Source organism: Chinchilla lanigera, unplaced genomic scaffold (genome assembly GCF_000276665.1).
Source record: "Chinchilla lanigera isolate Chin_1 unplaced genomic scaffold, ChiLan1.0 scaffold00019, whole genome shotgun sequence".
NCBI classification, from domain to species: Eukaryota; Metazoa; Chordata; class Mammalia; order Rodentia; family Chinchillidae; genus Chinchilla; species Chinchilla lanigera.
The window spans coordinates 21556098-21578096 of record NW_004955420.1 but is presented as its reverse complement, the minus strand read 5'-3'; the positions used below and the strand labels follow the sequence as shown (position 1 = coordinate 21578096).

General features: G+C 46.2%; 1 protein-coding gene across 1 annotated transcript in view; it reads right to left on the bottom strand.

The window, feature by feature from the left end:
* Positions 1-1557: 1557 nt before the first annotated feature.
* Positions 1558-21999, bottom strand: part of Etv5 (ets variant 5) — a 72720-nt gene continuing 52278 nt past the window's right edge. Inside the window, exons 5-10 of the mRNA XM_013513339.1 lie at positions 21476-21735; positions 18945-19004; positions 12025-12093; positions 11681-11850; positions 6894-6995; positions 1558-4107 (exon numbers count right to left, since the gene is read on the bottom strand). Coding sequence (XP_013368793.1) covers positions 3886-4107; positions 6894-6995; positions 11681-11850; positions 12025-12093; positions 18945-19004; positions 21476-21735 — 883 coding nt within the window. The 3' untranslated portion in view covers positions 1558-3885. The remainder of the gene's footprint in view (positions 4108-6893; positions 6996-11680; positions 11851-12024; positions 12094-18944; positions 19005-21475; positions 21736-21999) is intronic.

Below are 21999 nucleotides of genomic sequence, written 5' to 3'. Positions count from 1 at the left end.
ACAGCCTCCCAAAATGACATAGTCATGAGCAACAGGCAGGCTTCGAGGAAACACACCCACAGTCGCACGGCTAGAAAAAGCACAAGCTGGGTTTTTTTTTTTTATTTTTTGTCTTTTTGAGACAGGGTCTCGCTATGCAGTTCAGGCTGGCCTTGAGCTCACTTTGTAGCCCAGGCTGGTCTCGAACTCGCAATGATCCTCTTCTGCCTCAGCCTCCCAACTGCTGGGATTATAGGCATGCACCACCAAGCCCAGCAAGCTGGGGTTTTGTTTTGTTTTATTTTATTGATTTATTTTTTGTCTTTTTGAGACAGGGTCTCGCTATGCAGTTCAGGCTGGCCTTGAGCTCACTTTGTAGCCCAGGCTGGCCTCAAACTCGCAACGATCCTCCTGCCTCAGCCTCCCGACTGCTGGGATTACAGGCATGCACCACCACGCCCAGCTGTTTTGTTTTAAATGAACCAACCATTAGTAAAACTTTTACTTGTCAAAAGCAATACCTGTCAGGAGAAAAACAGGAAATGGTCTTTGAAGGTTTTGCTGGCTTTCAAAGTATCCACCTAAGGGGCTAAACTAAAATAATTCTGGGATTCAAAACATTCAGTCTGCCGGGTGCGGTGGTGCATGCCTGTAATCCCAGCACTCGGGAGGCTGAGGCAGGAGGATCGCTGCAAATTCAAGACCAGCCTGGGCTACAAAGTGAGCCCCAGACCAGTCTGAAGTGCATAGCAAGACCCTGTCTCAAAAAGAAACAAAAAAACCCACTCAGTCTGAAAAGATGAAACAAATGTGCCCACGTACTTCCCTAGGGATGGACCTCAGAGGATGATACTCTAAATAGGTAGCAATCACCTTAAAAAAGCCAGTCACTAACCCAACCCCCTACAGGAAGAGTCCCTGTTCTCTATTCATGCCCACTTGCTACATGATTTGCGTTCCCATTTGATCCTGACTTAATCATCTTTACCTGAGCAATTATACTTGGAATCTTACTGACTGATTGCCATTTTGTCCCACCTCATGATTTCCCATTTTTCCCCACCTTGGACCCACCTCACCTCATGGTTTTGCTCTATCAAGTCCCTAAAAAAGACTGGTTCCCGGGGAATCCACTCAGGCCCCCTTCTGTTCCTCTCTTGGACAGCAGCTTTCTTTCCCTTGATAAATATATTCTGCTCTTAAAAAAACCACACACATTCAGTCTAGTGCATCTTTTCATACAATCTAAAACGCAAACACAAAATATACTTTCAGAAACCAGTTACTAAGAAGAGCTGGTCGTTGGGGCACAGCATGATCTCCGCTCAGCACTGGCTGGAGAAGGTCTGCCTACCTACCTCCTACTCTTCTGGATCGAACTTTTAGCCAGAGTTTAGTAGGAGCTGTTTACGCTTCTTTCTAGGTTAAGCTTCCTCAACTACCACTACACACTTAAGACTAACCGGCTGAGGCAGAAGGTAAGGGTAGAAGGGTAGGGGATGGAGAAGCCAAACAGCTTTTCCCTGCTTGGAAAACTACATCCCTGAAGGCAAGAACGAGGCTGGTTCCAGGCGCTTGGTAAACGAAAAGCAAACTTCTTTATTGTACACAGTACAGAATATAACGCAGCTTGGCAGGATGCATACAGCCCTGCGCGGGGGGAAGTATTTAAAAATCAATCGGCAGGTTAAAGCCTTTCTGCACTGTAGATTTTCCACACTCTGGAAAAGAAGCAAATGAACCAACCCCCAAAAACTCTGAAAGAAACCAAAACCATCTGGGAGGTGCATGAGTCCAATGGGAATGCAATGGTGATGCCTCCGTCCTACACCCCGCAAGCACAGGCCTCGTAGTCACAGCAGGGGAGGGGACAGCTCAGACTACAGAAGATTATTTTCATACTTGCTAAACCGGCATAAATTCATCAAAAAAAAAAAAAAAAAAAGAAAGAAAGAAAGAAGAAAAACAAAAAACCACCCCAAACCAGTATAAGTAAAGAAAGGAAAAAAATCTATACAGCATTTACAACAAATAAATCTCTAGCCAGCTGGGGGTAAAATATGCATCTATGTATAGACTATGTGTAGATTAGAAAGCTATAAATATGGTTTAGAAAGAGTCCTTTGATTAGAGTATGACGCTAATTAAGACCCAAGCAACAGGTTTGAAACTTTCGTGGGCTAATTAGCTTCCAGTAGAGGAAAATCTCATGTTTTCATAGCTGTAGGACACACAATTTGTCCTTGTCGACTTCACCAATGCGCTGCTGGTCATACCGGGGACCATGGAGCGCTGTTACAGAACAGCGTTTCACTGCAGCGTCTCACACTCATGGAGTGAGCACTGTCTCCTCGCGCACACGAGGACAGCGCGGTCATCCTTTATGCGCCGAGCCTGTTGCGGGGCACACAGCCCTCACCACCAATAGCAGGCCGCCACATACTACCGCTTTCTAGCCACTTCTCCTCTACCTTGAGCACAACTTGCACAGAACTTTAGCTTGGTTGTTTTAAACTTCACCAATATAATACAGCAACCAGAAGAAACTTTAAGAAAAAAAAAAAAAAGTGGCAGGAAACCAGAATACTAGCACTGCCTTACCTGTCAATGTCACGTGTAAATCTCAAACCCTACTGAATTCTTATGCAGGGTTTATAGTCCAAGATTTAAAGAAAAAGGTAAATAAAACAAACTGGTGAAATGGCAGTTGCCATCAGTCATGCCCAAGGAAGTAGCCCTGGGTTCCCACCAGGTGACCAGGTTCCAGGTGACCAGGACACAACATGTAGTATGTACATCTGCCTCCCAGGGGGCACGTTACTGAACGTGGTGCACTATACACATAGAATCTAAGCTTGTGTCCAGGCTGCCCTGCACACTTCAAAAATATACAACTTGGGTGCAAACGTTCTGCTGGGTTGTCTGGCGCAGAGGGCACAAGGCAGGCAACAAGGCGGGCTTTCACACGGCCGGGGGGAGCCCCGGCAAGCCCCTCTCAAGCTGCGGCGTCATAGGAAGTCGGCACGGCCCTGCCTAAGGGACACAGTGCCGTTACCAAAAGGTTTGTTTTTGTTTTGTTTTGTTTTGTTTTTTTGCTTTAAATACCAAAACTACAAAAATCAGTTTATAAACTGTTTTTCCAAAACAACCACCAACACAAAAACAATCCCCCCGAATCAAAGCAAAACAAAATACTGTCAAAAGTGTTAATCGCCCTTCCAAAATGAAAGCCAACCACCTTCAGCCATGTGACTAGGAAGAAAGAGGGGGGGCTTGAGCTATTTGGTGACCACATGGCCGGGAAGATTCCCAAGAGAAGCGATGGTTTATGATTTGAGAACCAACGGAGTGGGTAACAGCTGTCCTGAGTCCAGTTCCTGGACCAAGGGGGCACATCCAGAGTGAGCCAGAACTCGCAAATCTTAAGATGTATTTTAAAGCCTTAATGATCTGTTCTGGACCTCCCCAGCGAAGCCTACCTCCTCTGTTAGGGCTTATGACTTCTTTTTTCTATAAACTGTGCAAATCAGAGCCCTTCTGTGTACAGACACTTAGCTGTCCATGATCAACGCAGATTGTCACACACTCGGTCCTTCTTGCGGGTACGGACCTGAACAAGGTATTGCTTTACATGTATTGTCCATGGTGCTAAGGAGGCTCCACTCCCACTCTTCCCAGAAACCTTGTGAGAATCACCGCCTGGGGTGACTTTTTCCCCCTCCCTGTTCCCACTCCCAGCCAAGGTATCCGTGTGTAAGGGTGTCAATCCAGAGCCGGCTCGGGTTCTCAGATAATATTCAAAGGGCAAGCTTTAGGAATAGCCAAGAACACAAACAAAACCACTGCCCTCGTTTGCTGAATGGGAGCTGCTAGCTCTAGGGTTTGGCCGCTCAGCCGCTCGGAAACTTAGTAAGCAAAGCCTTCGGCGTAGGGGAGACTGCTGCAGCGATCCACGTCCAGGAGATAAGCAGGGCTGTCGTCAAAGTGGGTCAGGGGCAGGGTGTCCTCCTCGCTGAGGGGGCATTCGGACTCTGCCTTCAGGAACGGGCGTTGATTGTCCGGAAAGGCCATGGAGAAAAGGGCATCCGGGTCGCAGACAAATTTGTAAACGTATCGTTCCCCAGCCACCTGTGAGAGAAAACACCCCTTATAAGGCCCAGCTGAAACAGGGCGGGCAAGGGAAGAAAATGATGTATTTTTAAGTCACCAACCTCTCAGGGAGCCCCAAACCAAAAGCTCATTAGTAGCTGATTATCCAAATCATTTGTATGTGAGAAGTCTTGGGGACCTATCACCTGCCAAGAATTTTGTTGACAGCACAGCTCAGCAGTTGAAAGAGGCAGTATCTGAATTTCAGATTCACACCACATAGGCAAAATCTTCACTTTTTGTCTTACACTGACAGTGCAGAAAGCGTAGGAAGCACAGTTCTGCTGAAGCTGGGGCCTGGGGTTCCACGTCTGAGTGGTATCATGCAGAAGCCAGACCCCAGTTTGAATCACCTCCGAAGTTTACAGTCTTCTTGGGGTGGATTTGTTACTTTGACGGGTTAGGAATTTGAGGAAGGAGCTTGTGTGGAAATTTTAAGTATGTTCCAAAGCCAAGGAGAAATGCTTCTGGATCTACCTGCAGTTTTAAATTATACACTGCATGGTTCTGCCACGCTGAAGGAACCCATAACTGCCTTTCCATGGATTTAACGCATTGTGTATTACTAGAGGCAGGAGTCTTGATTATTCAAGGGCCTCATCACGTAGCGGACCAGCCATCTAGGTCGCTGGGCTTGCCCACTCTGCATTGTTTAGCAATAGAGCAGCAGCGTACAGAACCCTGAAAATCAAAGCTGATTAGCAGCTTCTGTCAGATAATGCAGAAGGGCAGGGAAAGGCCGTGGCAATTCTGATACATTTTAGACTAAAAAAATTTGCATTACTGAGTTTAACTCTGTTTTTCCATCATTTTGCTGTGATTCTAAAATCTCTTCTCAAATGCAGTATGCATAGCTTTGTTCCTAAATTTTGGTTTTCAGAAATCTGTTGCTACAGTGCCAGCACAACTGTCCTGGCAGGTTTAGGGTGACACTTCTAGGTCCAGTCACCTAAACAACATTCCTTGGAACTCAAACACCAGGAATCAGGACTGGGTATAGGAAATGACTTGACGCTTCACCAAAGCAAGTCTGAAGGGAGCAAAAAAATGCAATCAATCATCCCTTAGTTTTCCAAGCTTACTTTTACCTTAAATTCTAGTCCTGAAGTCGCTTTGTATGGAAGAATGAGACAGGAAGAAACAATCACAATAATATTAGCCCAGAAGCCAAAAGCACCATGGCCTCCAGTCCTGGTTTAATACATCATGAGTCTTAACGTATGGACCTCAAATTTTCCGCCTTCAAAAACTGAGGCTATGGGGGACCATTCTTCCCATATTGACAGTTATCATTTATCTTTTTAGTTAGTTCTCATTAGGCTCAGATCATGTAGTCAATAAAGCAATACCACCCCTTATGTTGGAATGGAGAGAACATTAAAAAATATATTACCCTGTGAGATTAGGGAAGGGCTTATTTTCTCCTATTTTACTGCAAATAAAGGACTTACGGGCCTAAGAGATTTTCTTCAAAGCACAGGGATCTCAACCCACCCTCGCTGCAGGTCTTCCTACACTCGCTGCCTACTTCCTTCTCAGAGATAAATTTCTCTTCTGCTTCCTTCAGACACTTAGAAGCCAGTCATAGGACAAACTCATTTGCACTTGTTCTAAATTACTGCGCCTCGGTTACATTCCCTCATTCACTCAGGTTGGTTTGGTTCTGGAACTGGGAAACAGCAAAGGAACACTGACACCTTCCTAAATGCAGGTTCTGACGCAATAATACTAACAGGAGAAGGGGACTGGGAACTCGAGAAAATGTGCAGTGACCACTAATGGGAAGAGCTTCTATTTTGGGGGCGTGACCAAGTTTTCTACAAGTGCTTGTGGTGATGGTTGCACAGATTAAGGATGTTCTAACCGTAAAGTCTCTGCACAGTCCAAAATCTAAAAAACTCCGAAACCTGGAATACATCTGGTCTCAAGCGTTTTGGATAAAGGATTCATTCACACTCCACCATGTAGGCTGCCGACACGTGTAAATGTCAGAGTCTGGGAACTGCTCAGTATAAAATTTGGTGGCTGAGAAAGACCAAAAGAAGATTTTCTGTTCCCATCTTCCACTTACCCATGAGATTTTAACATTAGGGTACTTCATCACCTACCCTCGTAAGGATTCTGAGCTGCCTGGCTTCTTCAAAATAGGCTTTATCCTGTTTTGCAAAAGGCAACCTGCGGGCCGGGGAGGTAGCTCAGTGGTACAGCACCTGCCTGGCAAGCACAAGGCCCTGGGTTCGATTCCTGGTCAAAAACTCAAAAAAGAGCAACCTGCACCCTTGGGTTTTTAACTTGAGTTCCAGTTTGTATAGAGTTGAAGAAGTAAGATTTTCTCCCTCCTCTAACACTTTTGAGAGTATCAAGCCAACCTATTTGGAAGTGAAGGTGTTTTAACATCCAGACTTCAACCAAGCTCTAGAGGGAGTAAATTTCAAAGTTGATTCCCTCATGTTTTCCTTTATAGGTAGGTAGAATGGTTGGCCTGTTTCTGGACATTTTTGGAACCAGGACAAGTTTAAGCACAGCAGAGGAAGCCAATTTTCCTGTTGTGTCTTTCATCAGCACCTTGTAGCTTGCACGTACCCAAGGGCATTACAGGTGCTCTTACCATCTCTTATGACTGATTCACAACTCTTTCCTACCACAGAATCATTTAGGAAGCTGGCATTTTCTCTTGGCTGTTACACCTGGTGCTATTAGAGAAGCCCTGGACATCCTCCCTGAAAGTAAACAGAGTAATTCAAGTGTCCCTCGCCACGGCTCACCTTCTGCATGATGCCCTTTTCATAGTAATAGCGTAGAGAACGGCTCAGCTTGTCGTAGTTCATGGCTGGCCGGTTCTTCTGGATGCCCCAACGCCGAGCAACCTGAAGGACAAGGAAAGCAAAGAGCGATGGAAACACGTTCTCTGGGCTTATAGTCTTCTCCCGGCCCCAGCAGTGCCAGCTCTGTAACCCGCCTGCCTGCCTTGGCCAATGATCCATTTCTCTGACCTGGAAGGGAAAAGCATTTAATCCCCTCAAGAGAAACCCTGAACAATGGTGATGCCTTGGTTACAGCTGCTAGGAGGTGAGACTTCGAGGCAGAAGCATCCTAGCACTTTAAGACTGCACAGCACTTGGCTAGCATCCCAGAGGATGCAGGCTCTCTACTGCTTCTCGACGTATGAATTATTGACCAATACTCACCGCCCATTAACATGTTGCCATTAAGTGCTATGGTTTCTGTAGCAGTCAATAAGGAATAATTAGAATGGTCATTCCTGAAACATTAGAAACACGCTAGTGAGTTGCTAATGGGCCAGCAGAGCAAAAGTTCAATTCTAATAAGATTGGAGAGGGGCTGCGACATGTTTACTTATTACAGCTCACGGACTAAGGGGGAATCGGATCATTTCGGCCCGCTGCCATCCAATCCGCTGCTCCCAGAAGACTTGCAGAATGGACATTAAAGCACGTAGCGCCATTATCCACTTAATGAAAAATTAACAGGGCCTCCCGAACAGTTCTGAAGTACATTATACCCAGCCCAGTCCACCTGAGGTGCAGTGATGCGGAGATGTAATTGGAGCTTTGGGCAGAGAAGCCGTAGAAAAAGCAAACTTCCTAGTGGAGTCCACCCCGTTACCAGGGCAACCACGCAGGTCCTGTTCTCAGCATCTCCACTTCCAAAGCCCTATGCATGCAGATGAGTGCACCAAGGCAGGAAGGAGAAGGACAAGCCTGAAGTCTGAGTTTCCTCAGCGCTCTCTCCATGTGTGGAAAGCAGTTGTCATGCTTTTAACATTTTTGGTCAGTTTCGGGAGTTGAAGAAAAATGACAAACTGGTACTTCTGAGATTTTAAAAGCCAAATGCTGAATTCGGAGTAGGCAAGTAGAGCAAAAACAACACTACACACAAAGATTTTGGGCAGAATGAAAGCAGTATCTCTTTAATTCAGAATCCTAAAATGACCTTTGATAAATACCAGGAATGATCTGGTAAGGAAGAATGCGTCTGTCTTAATTATGTTAGAAAAATTCAATAGTCGGGATTCTACTCCATTGTGCACGAAGCCCCATGAAAGCCGCTTCCATGCAGTCCAGGGCTCCACACCCTTCCGGCACACAACCGCTGAGAGGCATCCTCTCTCCTCCATAATGCACCCACTCCATTCCATCCTCAAAACAGCCCGTAAGGCAAACTTAACCAACGATGACACCTTGGTCTGAGAGGACAAACATTTTCAACCGAGGGAAAGAGCGGTAAGAAGGGAAATCTGACAGCAGCGCGAGTCCTGCTGCCCTGTCCAACAGCAACAACTCCCTGAAACTCGTCTTTACCTGCTGTCTGCGCAGGTGACTCGGGGAAATTGCCAGGAAGCCTCGCCTCATCACTCTCCTCTGTTCTGGTGGTGGGAAACAATTCTGAACACTCTTCAACGTCAGGGCTGACCTCCCTTTGCCGTCGTTTACATATTCACTAGCTCACGGGAGAGAGGTTTTTTGTGTAATGCACAGATTTTGAAGCAGCTCTGGTAGCCATAGTTACTGACTCATCCTCCTGGGACAGAGCCCTATGATTCAGTAGCCCTGAGCATGCTGCTCCTTCTATAGCAATGCATGAGGCGGCATAGCTCCAGAGCAGCTGGAGCTGAGGGCTGCCCTTCTTCTGTCGCATGGGGAGCAAGCAGGCACTCGCTACCGGCCTGGTCTTTCTTTCACACCTTCCACTAGTTACTTAGGGAGGCGCACACATCCTGAGGCCTGACTGGGAAAGAGTTTTAAAAAAAAAAATCCACCTAGCTCCTCCTCCCCTTCCAGGAGAGAGCAGGCTCGAGGCACAGGGAGCGGTTTTTCTAGCAGCCGTCCTTTAAAACCTCCCGTGGCATCACTTATCTGCCACATGTTCAACAAACAACCCTACCCCCCAAAATATTCATTAATGCAGATTCACAGTTAAAATGGCTCCAGATTAAAGCCGAGTCAGTCATAATTGAGAGGGTGCTAAGCTGGATGACTATCAAAAGACATTTGATTAGGGGGTCTGCCAAAACGCAGTTCTAAAACCACAATTTCCATGCACAGTGTAATGGGTATTACGGATAATTACCCAGAGTGCACTACTCAGCCACACAGCTGCCTACAATTACGTCCCCAACAGCTCCCTCCTCCGCTTCACCCTTCAAGCTCCCCCATGACGACTCCTTACAGCTTCTTCCAGGACTTGGTATCTTCCTGACATTAAAAAGAACAGAGGAGCAGAGGGGGGAACTCAGCAAATGCTGCGTGTCCCGCAGCCGAAGTGCACGCCGGGAGCCCCGTTGGGCCTGGGTGAGAACAGAGCATCTGTGGCTGGCAGGATGCTGGGGGCTTCAAGGTGAAGTGGAAAGAACAATTCCTGAAGAAACACAGCTGCCCAATCAACAGAGAGAGGCTCAAGGCCACCACAGGCCACTCACACATGTGACTCAGGGGCTTGGCATTTATGAGCATTCGGGATTAATATTACTTTCTTTATTAAGAAAGCAGGGGCCCTCTGCCATCTGTTCATCATTTTCTTTACCACTGGTAGGAGAGCAGCAGATTCAATAACAGCTTTACAAAGGGTCATAACCAGGTTTACCTGCAGCTGGACAGCCTGTGCTCAGGCCTCAGGCAATGGCCATAAAGTAATAAAAGCTTCTGTTTGTGAAACAAGATAAATCAATAAGAGCTGCCCACACGACCGACCGACTTTCCGAAACCCTCCACAAGTTGAGTTGGTTGGGAGTCAACGTGACGTGCTTTCCTAGCGCTTCACAGAAGCTAGGCCATGTTATCAGGAAAGCGGCAAGGGGAAGGACAGGCCTCATGAGGGGCAGGGCACCTCCAGGACGGCTGGAAGCTGGAAACGCGGTCCACTTCCACAGGACTCAGCCGGAAAGAACTCGCGGGAAAACACAGCAGAGTCTGGCTCGGCAGGTAGACCAGAACCCAACCCAACTACAAGCTGTTTACAGGACTAGATGTAGACACACAGCCAGGGTCATGAATGAACCCAGTGAATACACACGTCTTCACAGCAGCCTTTAGGGAAGCCTGCTGTATTCTCCTATCAATCAGGATTAGATTCCGAATCCATATTCTCGCTTCCTTTTCCCATTTCAACTTTTAGGCCACTTCTTCCAAACCAAGTGCTGGGCTGTTACCTCCTGCTGTGCTGAATCATCCGGCCGGTGTGCTCCAGGGAGCCCCGGAGTCCAGCCAGCATCTGAAACTGCAGTCCTTGCTCACATGCTTTCCAAGGGTCCTGTTTCCATCACCTTTTTACCTAACCCCAAGGTACTTTTTGCTCTGCTCCTTTAACTCACACACCTAAGCACACACGACTAAGAGCAACACAGCAGTTCTGAGAGGCAGTTATTTCTTTTCCATTTGTAATTTCTTTAGATTCTAAATCAAATAAAAACTAAAATTAACCCCCTTTGTAGTAGGTTACATGGACAGTCTTGTTTAATTTACTTTATTGCATGATATTCAGTGAGATTCAGGGATTCTATACTGTGCTTTCTTTTCTTTTTTTTGGCTTTCTTCCAGTACCAGGAATCGATCTCACGACCTTGCGCTTGCCAGGCAGGCACTGTGCTGCTGAGCTAAATCCCCAGCCCCTATACTGTGCATTCACCATTGAAGAAATGGCACAGGTTCTGTCCTCAGCTTTTCTGTCAACAGTTGTGAACAAAAAGTAGGTAGCAATGTTTCTTTTTTCTCTTAACAGAATAATGGAGTGATGCTACCTAACACTTTAAAAAAAAAAAATCAAAGTTCCAGCTGGGCGTGGTGGTGCACATCTGTAATCCCAGCACTCAGGAGGCTGAGGCAGAAAGACTGCAAGTTCAAGTCTAGCTGCAGCAACTGAGAGAGACCCTGGAGCAAAATGAAAAACCAAGACCCTGGAGCTGGGCATGGTGGCGCACACCTATAATCCCAGCACTCAGGAGACTGAGGCAGGAGGATCGGTGCGAGTTCAAGGCCAGCCCGGGCTACAAAGTGAGTTCAAGGCCAGCCTGAACTGCATAGTGAGACCCTGTCGCAAAAAAAAAAAAAAAAGAAAAGAAAAAGGAAAAAAAAGGCCCTGGGTTAAGGGCAGGATTATTAAAAAAAAAAACGAAGTTCTAAGACTGACTCATCGCTGATAATTTTCTTTTTCCATGTTGGTGCCATTTCAAGTATGCAGGGTGTTAGTTCCATTATGGAAATCTTATACTCTTAAGAAATCTCATACTCTTTTAGGTTCACAGTTTCAGATAGGGAGCCTGATGGACAAGGTCTGAGACCAAGGCAGCTCTGTGTGATTCAAACACTTGAACAACCTTCCACGAGGGAGGGTCCCATAAACATTTCATGTATTGGTGGATTCTACCTATCCATGCAAACTGTCCTGTTAACAGGAAGGAAACAGCCAAGCCCTCTTGCCAGTCTAGCGAGAGGATGAGCTGAGCATATTTACTACAGTAAAAAGCTTCTAAACAACCAACGTGGTCATCAGCAACCACACGTCAAGTCGCCCGTGCCCGGCGTGCAGCGCTTACCTCCTCCGGTTCTATCAGCTTGAACTCCATGCCTCGGCCGGTCCAGGCAATGAAGTGCGCGTTGGCTGGGTCATCAAGCAGGGTGACCAGGAACTGCCACAGCTGGAGTGAGCCTCGCCTCTGGTAAGGGGGCCCTTCCCGATACATGGTGGGCTCCTGCTTGATTTTGCCTGTTCGGGACAAAAATCCAAGCGCTACAACTTTTGCCCAGGGTTTCTCAGGCAATCTGGACAAAAGGAGCCATTTCTGCCCATTTAGTCATTAACTGGGTGAGACGGTCTGAGGGACTGTGACATCTCCAACCGTATCTTTTAAAAGCATCACCCCTCGGATGGGTTACTTACCTTCCAGTCGCTCAGGCACAACGCAAGTGTCGTCGAAGTATAACCGGGGATCTTTTTCATATGAAAAACCTGCAGGAGTTTAAAGAGAAAGACTATGTTGCTTAGCAGCTTCTGCGTTGTAGTACAACTACAGACTGAAGGACTACACGAGAGTTCTGTCATGTCAGGGCCTAAGCCCCACTGCTGTGTCTATGCCAGGCTCAGTCTCAGGCGACTCTGAAAGGACCTAGGCACTGGAGCTCTGATGTGATCAGCTGAGCCACAGCTGAAGCGGCATCAACTCCTGCTGTGACAGCTAAGGCTGCGGGAAGCACTGAGTCACCAGTAGGTCCCTTCACGTCTTGCTTACGAGGACTGCGTGGGTCAGCTGCTATGAATCTGCAAAGAGGGCTCGTCTATTTTGGTTTGCCCAGCTGGATGGGTTTATGTGACCTGTATGTAGTCTTGCCACTTTCCTTTTAGCAAATGTTAATTTCATCTTTCCTACGAACTGGTCCAAGCTACCCACCTATTTCATCTAGTCAGGGAAGCTTGGACGGTAAAGAACATTGCCTATGTGAAGAAAGATCGGGCCCAGAGTGGGTTGCGGAGTGCAATATATTTCAGAGCAAGGTGGAAGTAGAATCACCAAGCACAGTGTAAGGACCTTGGGAGACTTTCTAGCAATAAAGCGTATTCACTGCATAGACCCCAAAACTGAGATCTCAGAAAGGAAGTGATTGGTTCGCAGAGGTGTATGAAGGAAATGAAAGAAAGTAAGATACAGGAATAAGTGGGTCAAGGAGAACAGCCTGACCTTCTCTGTCCATGAACCCTTCCTATACACTTAGTGCCAACCATGTCACGGGGCACCTTGAGAAGATCAGAGGTTCAAACCGAAGCCACGTGGCAGCCAGGCACGATGGCACACTCCTGTAATCCCAGCACTTGGGAAGCTGAGGCAGGAGGACTGTAGTCAGTTGATGGCCAACCTGGGCTGCACAGTGAGTTCAAGGACAGCCTGAACTATGCAGTGAGACCCTGACTCAAACAAAGAACAGTAAAACCAAAGCCAGCTGGTAGATCTCCTGAGGGGGATCCTTCTCTCCGTCTTAGAACTGCAGTGTGTATTTCTCTACCAAAGCACTTCACAGGAGCTCCTGTCTGAGAAATGAGGCCTCTCTGGGCTTGCTGTGCACTGCTTGACCAGGCTGTGCAGTACAGGTGAGTGTGTACTGCACACCTGTACGAAGGAGGAGAAAGGGTTCCACAGGGAAGAGCCTGCCTTAGCATTCGAGGGATTTGCTGTGACTGGAATAATCCATGGATAAAGCAGCAAACACCTGATTCTACTGCTTTCTGCTTCTGCACAACCAGCCCAGATCAAGCAGCTCCTTGACAGAACCAGCACCATGTAAAGAGGCCCAGGCCTGGAAAAAAACCGGCCTAACTTGGAGGAAGCTGAGACTGTCTTTGAGGTTTGTTCTATTGACTTTTGTTTCCTTAGCCCCAGGCACGATTTCTCTGTTGCTTAACTACATCAAATGAAGTTCACTTTATTGGCATTTATTTATTATTGAATCTACAAAATATTTAGGCCAGGTATTATGCTGGGGGTGGGGGAACAGTGAGAATCAACTGAGGGAGAAAGCCAATGAAGAGAAAAGGAAGTAAGGGAGACACAAAGTACTGTGGAAGTTAAAGAGTGTGTGTGTAGGGGGCAGACTGGTGGAACCAATCAACTGTGTGATCTTCAATAAATTCATCCATCTGTGTCCCAGTTTCCTCATCAGGGAAGGCTGGGAAAGAGAATAATCCCTGCCTCACAGGGTTGTTATGAGAATTTAATGAGTTAATACACAGTCTGTTCCATCGATCACTATCTTTACTACAGAGCGCCAAGAATAGCTGCTGGAACATACATGTGTAATAAATGATAGTTAAAAAAAACACACACAGCCACTGCACAAAGTACTGTTAAGAAATTAACTGCAGTGTGAGAGCTTTAGCTTACATCTTTTGTCAAGGAGGCCAGATTCTTTGAGGATAAGAACCATATCCTGAGTTATCTCCTGGCCTCAGAGCACCTTGTACCTAAGAAGTACTCAATAAATATCTGAATAAATGAGAGCTCTGTAGTCTACCGTTAAAAAAAGATTTACTTTAAAGATGGTATCATGTAACAACATTGTTAATATCCTATCACCATGTTTTAAAATTCTGTATCACTTTTATTGTTCTCTATGCTGTTTTTGTTTATGTATTTGTTATTGTTATTTGGGTTTCTTTATTTTTTAAGAAAACATTTCCAAGGCATTGAGTGACTCCTGATAAATTTGCACTTCATTAGTAAGACATAATCCTTTACCCGGCATGCTTTTAACCTTGGCTACTAGGCAGTTGTATTTTTCTGGACCCCCCCATATGCATTTTGACATTCCAGGCATGTTTAAATGGTCTCATTATAAGGTGACTGTAAGTGAACTACTTCAAAATGTATATACTTCTCAAGCTTGCCGTGTTACTTTTAGAACTTTTCCTCCTCTGAGGTCAATATAATGCACATATACTCATAATATTATACAAATGTTCAATGTTACATAAACACACATACACACACACACACACACACACAACTGCCATAAATGTAGATTAAATTCTTGTTTTGGTTTTCAAAAACTAATCAGCCCAAGGCCTATAGAGAGTCCTGTTTCAATACACTTCGTGGTTTCTAGCTACTGTCACATGTGAGCCTCTAAAACATCTGGGAAATGCTGTTGGTTTAAGTGAAATCTCAATCAGCTGCACTTGCAGTTATTTCAGTTGTGGCCACAACCACTTCATCGCCCAGATAAAGGTGGCAGGAAGGAAGAGCCGATTTGTGGGGCAGAATGGAAATGAAAGATTCAAGACATTATGCAAGGGTTCCAGGTGAGCGCGTCAGGCAGGACAGCTATCTTAGCAATCGCTGATGCCAATCAGAAACACTTGTTTCGCTAACTGCTGCACGGGCATCTGAGGTCACTCCTGTATGAAAAGGACAGAAAAACCACGCCAGGGAAATTTAGAACAATTAAAAACGCCCGTCTTTTTGGGAATAGCTTCTTCCCAAAAAGATGCATGTGTGTGGGGTCAGGCGAAGGGAGGGGCGCACACACTCACCATAGACAGTCTGTATAGTAAGCAACCTGATGCCGTACTAAAAATATTTTCTTTAAGGGCATACTCTTTCCTAAACGTTGTAATTATGCAAAATGTCTCCTTCCCTCTTTTGCCCAGCTCCCTCCTGACTGCCTGCTGTAGACATCAACTGCTTCTATAGAAACATCCGGAACCTGGATGAGAGGACCACACCACCGTGCCCATCACAGCCAGCGGCCCCTTACACTGCCTTTCCTCTCCAGGGCTGCACGCTCATTAAGGATACGACAAGGCACCCGGGGAAACGCTGAGTCGCCCCTCTGACTGAGCCAGTGGGAAACAGCTACCCATAGGAACTTGTCAATCAATTGCTCCTCAAAACCAGCCAATGTTGAGGCTGGGGATTTAGCTCACCGGCAAAGCGCCTGCCTAGCAAGTGCAAGGTCGTGAGTTCGGTTCCCGGTACCGGAGAAAAACCAAAAACAAAAAAAAACAAAAAAAACCAAAAAACCAGCCAATGTTTCAGAGGTACAGTTCTTTGGATCATCATCTAAATAAAATGCTAGAGGTGAGTGCTTCTCAAGCTTAGAAGATACTGGATCGCATCCTAGATTTTGTGATTTAATTGCTCTGGGTGAAGAATGGATCAAGACATTTTAACATCCCCCCCCCACCTTGCACCCGCAAACTGTGAAGCCAAAGCTGAGAAGCACTACTCTGCAGGTATCAGACTTCAGGGGATGTCAGCAACTCCTGCAGGGCTTGTGAAAGCAGACTGCGAGAAGCTTCTGAGTGAGACCCGAGACTGCATATTTCTATCAAGTCCCGGGGGAAGCTGATGCCCCAGGTTTGGGGAACCACAGTCTTCTGGATACTTAACATCTGACAGAAAACAAGGTATGCTTCTGGGGAACCTAGTCTAAGAAAACAAAAAACAAAAACACAAAAAACCCCCAACCTCTCCTGTTTCAGTCATTGGAAGAAGGCAAGCCCTTCAAGCTGTGACTGCCCTGAAGTGTAACTTCAGCCCCAAGCCTAGCTCGCCACGCCTTGCTCGTCCCGCAGATTTCATCTCAGCCCCCAACCAACCGGCCTTCTTTCCACCAAATGAGCCGACTGATCTGCCATTGTCACCCATTCATGCAGGAGCTATTCAGCAAAGGCTCCAACAGCTTAATTACGCTCCCGGCAACAAAAGCACCCCCTTCCTCCTCTGCATTCCCATAAAATTACTTCGCTAAAGAATCTTGAATTTTCTAAATCTGTGATGATGCACTGAAGACAAACAACAAAACGGGTGGAGGGGCACAAAACTGGCAGAGGGTGCCCTGCAGTGTCACAGCCCTTTAACCTAGGAGTTTCAGGGACTCAGCATCAAGAACTAACGGGAGGGCGGAGCATGTGAAAAAGATTTAGTTACACAAATGTCCGCTTCAGATTATTTTGTGAATAATCTGCAAACAGCCACATTTTCAGCAAGAGGCGATCAGCTGAATGCATACGCGCACGCACGCAGTGAGCTCCGTGCAGCCGCTAAGGAGGAATCACAGGAATGCTGGATGCCATAGCAACAACGCTGACTACAGCATGGAGGGCGATGAAGAATGTGACACTTGGCTCAGAGTTCTGGCTCCATCTTCTCAGCCACAGGACCAGGAGCAAATCTTTTTTTTTTTTTTAAACAGACTCTTGCTATGCAATTTCAGGCCCGTCTTAAATTCACGGTGGCATCCAGGCTGGCCTCAAATTCAGTGATCTTCCTGTCTTAGCCTCCAGAGTGCTGGGGTTATAGGCCTGTAGCACCAAGAGCAATCTTGAGCAAATTTTATAACCCGTCTGAGCCCCAATTTCCTCAGCACTCTATGCAACTACGAGAAGTATTTTAGAGGACTGTGGTGACTATTAAATAAAGAGCTTCAAACAGGCTTTGAGACATAATAAGTGCTGAGCGGGAGCTGATGACTATGAGGCTATTGTAAAGAACAGACTGTAAAATAATGAGTCCTGTATGACCTGCAAGCATAAAAGGAATAGAAGGCTACGTGGCAAGTTAATGATTATCTCTGGACAGTAAGATTTCACTGCATCTTTTTTTCCTGTCTGTAATTTTTTTGTTTTGTTTTGGTTGTTTGGGGACAGGATCTTGCTTTATATTTATAGTCCAGGCTGGCCTAAAACTCACGGTGGGCCAGGGATATAGCTCAGCGGTTACAGCACTTGCCTGGCAAATGCAAGGTCCTGAGTTCAAATCCACACACACACACACACACACACACACACACACACACACACTCACCTCACGGTGATCCTCCTACCTCAGCCTCCTGAGTGCTGTCTGCATTTTCTAAATTCCAAGTATCCAACATTTATTGCTTGTGGTAAGCTACAGGTTTATTTTTTAAGAAACGTAGCTCAAAAGCAAGCTCCTCCAGGGAACTCTGAGATTCTAGCTCTACTCTGACCACTTCCTTGAGCTTTGATGCCGGGGACATCTGCATCTTATTCGCTCTAAATGACTTTGGCCCCAATTAGGTCAGCGCTAATGAAGGCAAAGTCATAGGCTCAACCTTGCCCACCGCTCTTATTCCTAATTACAATGAGATTATCTCAGAGCTTTCCAGAACTAGCTGATCCCAAAGAGACCGGCCTTAAGAATTCGAATAGATAGCACATCCTTGACATACAGTCGTCATCTTTGTGTGCCAATAAATGTCAGGACAGATGGTAAGTCAGGTTTCTGGGTACGTTGCTTTGTATTTGTTCTCTTTTTCCTTTAAAGCATCTTTATTTTTTTATTTATTTATTTGGTTGTTTTGAGACAGGGTCTCGCTATGCAGTTCAGGCTGACCTTCAGCTCACTTTATAGCCCACGCTGGCCTCAAACTCACAATGATCCTCCTGCCTCAGCCTCCCGAGTGCTGGGATTACAGTGTGCACCACCACGGCCAGTTTAAAGCACCTTTAAATGCATCCTGTTAGGAACGTTTCTTTGGTGACTTTCCAGTGTTCTGTACATGACACAGCTCTACACAGTCCCGTCAACCTCCTTCACTCCCACCTCCCTTCTGATATCCCTCTCTCATCTCTCAAAACCAGAGAAGCACACCTCAGATTTCACTCCATGGGAACCATGGCAACCATTCCTCGTTGAGCAGTTACCAGGAAAGGCTACCACCCAAACCAAGGAGAACCTAGAAACACATTTTAAAAGTCTTTCCCAAGATGTCCTTGCACTCCTATATCCACCTCCTATATCCACTGACACAATTCCTAAATTCCAGTTTAGGCTGATCTATCTGGAAGTGTGGACACCAAGAACTTCCCTTTTTCTTCCCATTGTCCTATGAACTCTTATAAGTTAGGGTCATCGCTGCTAAAAATGATGGTACCCTCACTGTCTTTAGGAGCATATCTCAAACCCTATGAGCAAGAGAATTGTCGATTATGATCAGTTAGCTTTCATCATCAGCTAAGGAGAGTTTAAATCTATGATCTTAAATTTCAACCTGCAAACAGCAATTTTACAGTTGAATGTTTTGCAGTTCAGGCAGCGGTCCTCCTGCCTCAGCCTCAGCACGCTGGGATTACAGGGATGGCCAACACACCTGGCTTAAATGTTTGTCTGTTTGTTCATTTACTTATTTATTTGCTTTTTTTGAGACAGGGTTTCACTATGCAGTTCAGACAGGCCTTGAACTCACAGTGATCCTCCTGCTTCAGCCTCCCAAGTGCTGGGATTACAAGCACATGCCACCACGCCTGGCAAATGTTTATTATTTTTTAAAAAGCAAACTCCTTACCTTCATGGCTGCTGGAGAAATATCCCCCTCTCATGTAAGATGACTGGCAGTTAGGCACTTCTGAAAGAGAAGCACAGATGTACACACGTCTGTCAAGTTTCGGCAGAAGCAGCGCATAGAATCAGCTCAGCAGCAGTAACACCCCATACCTCCTCCTGCTCCAAGGCAATACCTCTGGCCTTGTGTGGGAAAGAGGTACTGCCCCACTAAGCCCTATCAGAAACACTGCCTCCTACCATCTGAAAGCAAGGCACCTCTCATTAAGAGTCATGGAAAGAGAAAATGATGCTTCTCCCCTCAAAAGTCACTAAGTGTAGAAATTAACTAATGTTAAATCCGGCAAGAGAGTTCTGAAAAGGCCCAGCTTGGTCTCCTGGGCTCTAGGGTGGGGAGGGAGGATTGCTTTAGATCGTCCTCAATTTGCTTCATTTCACTGAAGACAGTCTCATCCAATTCTCTCTCTCCTTTTGTCTTTTTGAGACGGGTCTCACTATCTAGGTCAGCTGCCCTTGAACTGTCTTTGTAGGTCGGGCTGGGCTCAAACTCACAATGCCTCAGTGTTTGTGCATGTGCACACACACACACACACACACACACACACACACACACACATACACACGCGCTCGGATTATAGGCGTCGTCCACCACACCCAGCGGGTCACATCCAATTCTGCTGCAAGTGGTGTAGTATTTTTACGTCAAAGAGATTAGCCTATCTGAAGTTGCTAAGCCAGTTGGGCGTGTTACCCTGAAACCAAACTGTATTCAGGTGATCTCTTCTTCAGGTCTTTTGGTGTCAACATGTTCATGAGAGGAGTGAGGTGGGGATGACATGTCACCCAGGTATACGACTCAGGTCAAAGAATTACAAGCTGGGCAAGTGGCACACGCCTGTCACCCCAGCACTCTGGAAGGCTGAGGTAGGATGATCACAAATTTAAGCCTAGCCTGGGGAATTTAACAAGAGTGTCTCAAATAACAACAATAGGTATGGGGGATGTGGTCCAGTACAAGGACCCTGGGTTCATTCCCAGTAAGAGGAGGTGGAAGAATTACACATATGGTAATATTTGCTGAGTATCTTGCTGGGAGTGCTGGTTTGCACAGGTGAACAAGCTGGGACAGGTTAAAATGTCAACCCCAAAGGGAAAAACATTGCTGGACGTGGCTACTTCCAGGAAAAAAGCCCCAAAGCCTTCAAGAGGAACGCTAATAGGCATTTTTACAAGTGACCACTACCTGACTCATTTTTCCATCATAAAAGCAACAGAGGCCATGCTCTGTCTCCCTCCCTGGCCTCTCACATACCATTTCTGCCTCAAACGCAGCAATCCATGTGTTATCTGTATCTACACCCCACACCAGCTACAAAAGGTCACTCAGGCTCACACTGCCCCAACCTTCCCCAGGGTCTTCAGAAAAAGCCCTCAAGAGAAAGCTGAAGAGCCTATCAACTACCCTTAACTTCCTTTAGCACTAATTCCCAGAAAAGAGTGAAGAAGTTTAGTTATTTCTGGAAAGAAAAGGAGAAACGAAGAGGAGGAAACAGTTCCTAAATGTGCAAGCTGCAAAATTCTAATGCTCCTTCCCCCTAACAGTCACATTTAGTATAGCTAGCCTACAAGACATGTAGACAGAGAGTGAGTTACGGGGTGGGAGATTAGGCAGATTAAACTTATGGATGTGAAGTTCTTAGGCCAAGCCGGGTGTGGTGGCACATGCTTATAATCCCAGCACTCAGGAGGCTGAGGCAGGAGGATCACTGCAAGTTTGAGACCAGTCTGGGTTACAAAATGAGCTCAAGGCCAGCCTGAACTGCACAGTGAGACCCTGCCTCAAAAAGTTTAAAAAAAAAAAAAAAAAGAAGTTCCTAGGCCAAACAATAGGTGCCCTTGCAAGCTACACTGCTCTTGGTGCCTATGGTAGCTGCTAAGGGACACAAGGACCTTCCCGGCTGCAATCACTGTAACAGCAGTGAATTCTATGAAGCGACGAGAGTGCTCTTTCAAGTGTCCCCAGCGCCCCATACACCTATGAAACACCAAGAGCGTTCTCTGATCGCCATTCACTTCAAGAACAAAAAGAATCCTGTCCTGCACATGGACTCTCTTGTAGTCAGACTGGGGGATGAATGGGCCTGCTGTATTCAAAAGCAAAACCACAAAACTAGGATGGCACTAACGGACAGAAATAGTGTTCCCTGTGTCCACTGAACGTAAGGCTAATACATCTTAACAAAGGATGCCATTCCAGACTGGTGTCGGTTCTATTTTGTGTTCAATTATGCATGACCGTGTCTGCCGTACTACTGCCGAGTTCTTTTAGGGCGATTCTTTTGGTGGTTGTTGCAGCGTTAGGGCTTGAATCAAGGGCCTCCCACTCCTTTGGTTTGCAAGCCCAGCCCTTGAGAGCAATTTCTACAAAACTGTGCCCCAAAGCCTTGCAGACAGAAGACAATAATGATAAGTATTGAAGAAATGAAGCAATTTCATTTGAAAATGATGAAAGGAATGGCACGGTTTTATGCTAACCTGAATCAACGCAGTAATCTCGGGGCTCTTGCTTGATTCCCATTGGTGACTGGAACCCATGCGCTGGGGGACCCGGCATTCCAGGGACCCCGTGTTCATAGAGCGGGTCATGGTATTCCTGTTTGAATCCCTGAGGGGGAGGAGGGGCTGCAGGGACAATTGGTTCCGACATTTGCCGGTGGTAACTGGGGCGGTTATCCCCGGGCACTCCTGACTGAGGAGGGAAGGGGTGGCAGGGTTCAGACAGTTGTCGCTGAAATCTGTAAGAAGAAAGAAACTGATTAAGACATGATTGAGCACTAGGGGCTGGAAGTTTAGATTTATGAACTTACAAACTTAAGTACTTATCAACGCTTATTCTTTTTTTGGTACCAGGAATTGAACTCAGAACCCTGGCGCTTGCCAGGCAGGCGCTTGTGCCAATGAGCTATATCTCCAGCCCTATGCTTATTCTTGACATTTTTTTCTGTACCAAAAATTATACTGCACATCGCAAATCTCTTCAGTGAAAAAGAGGCCAAAGC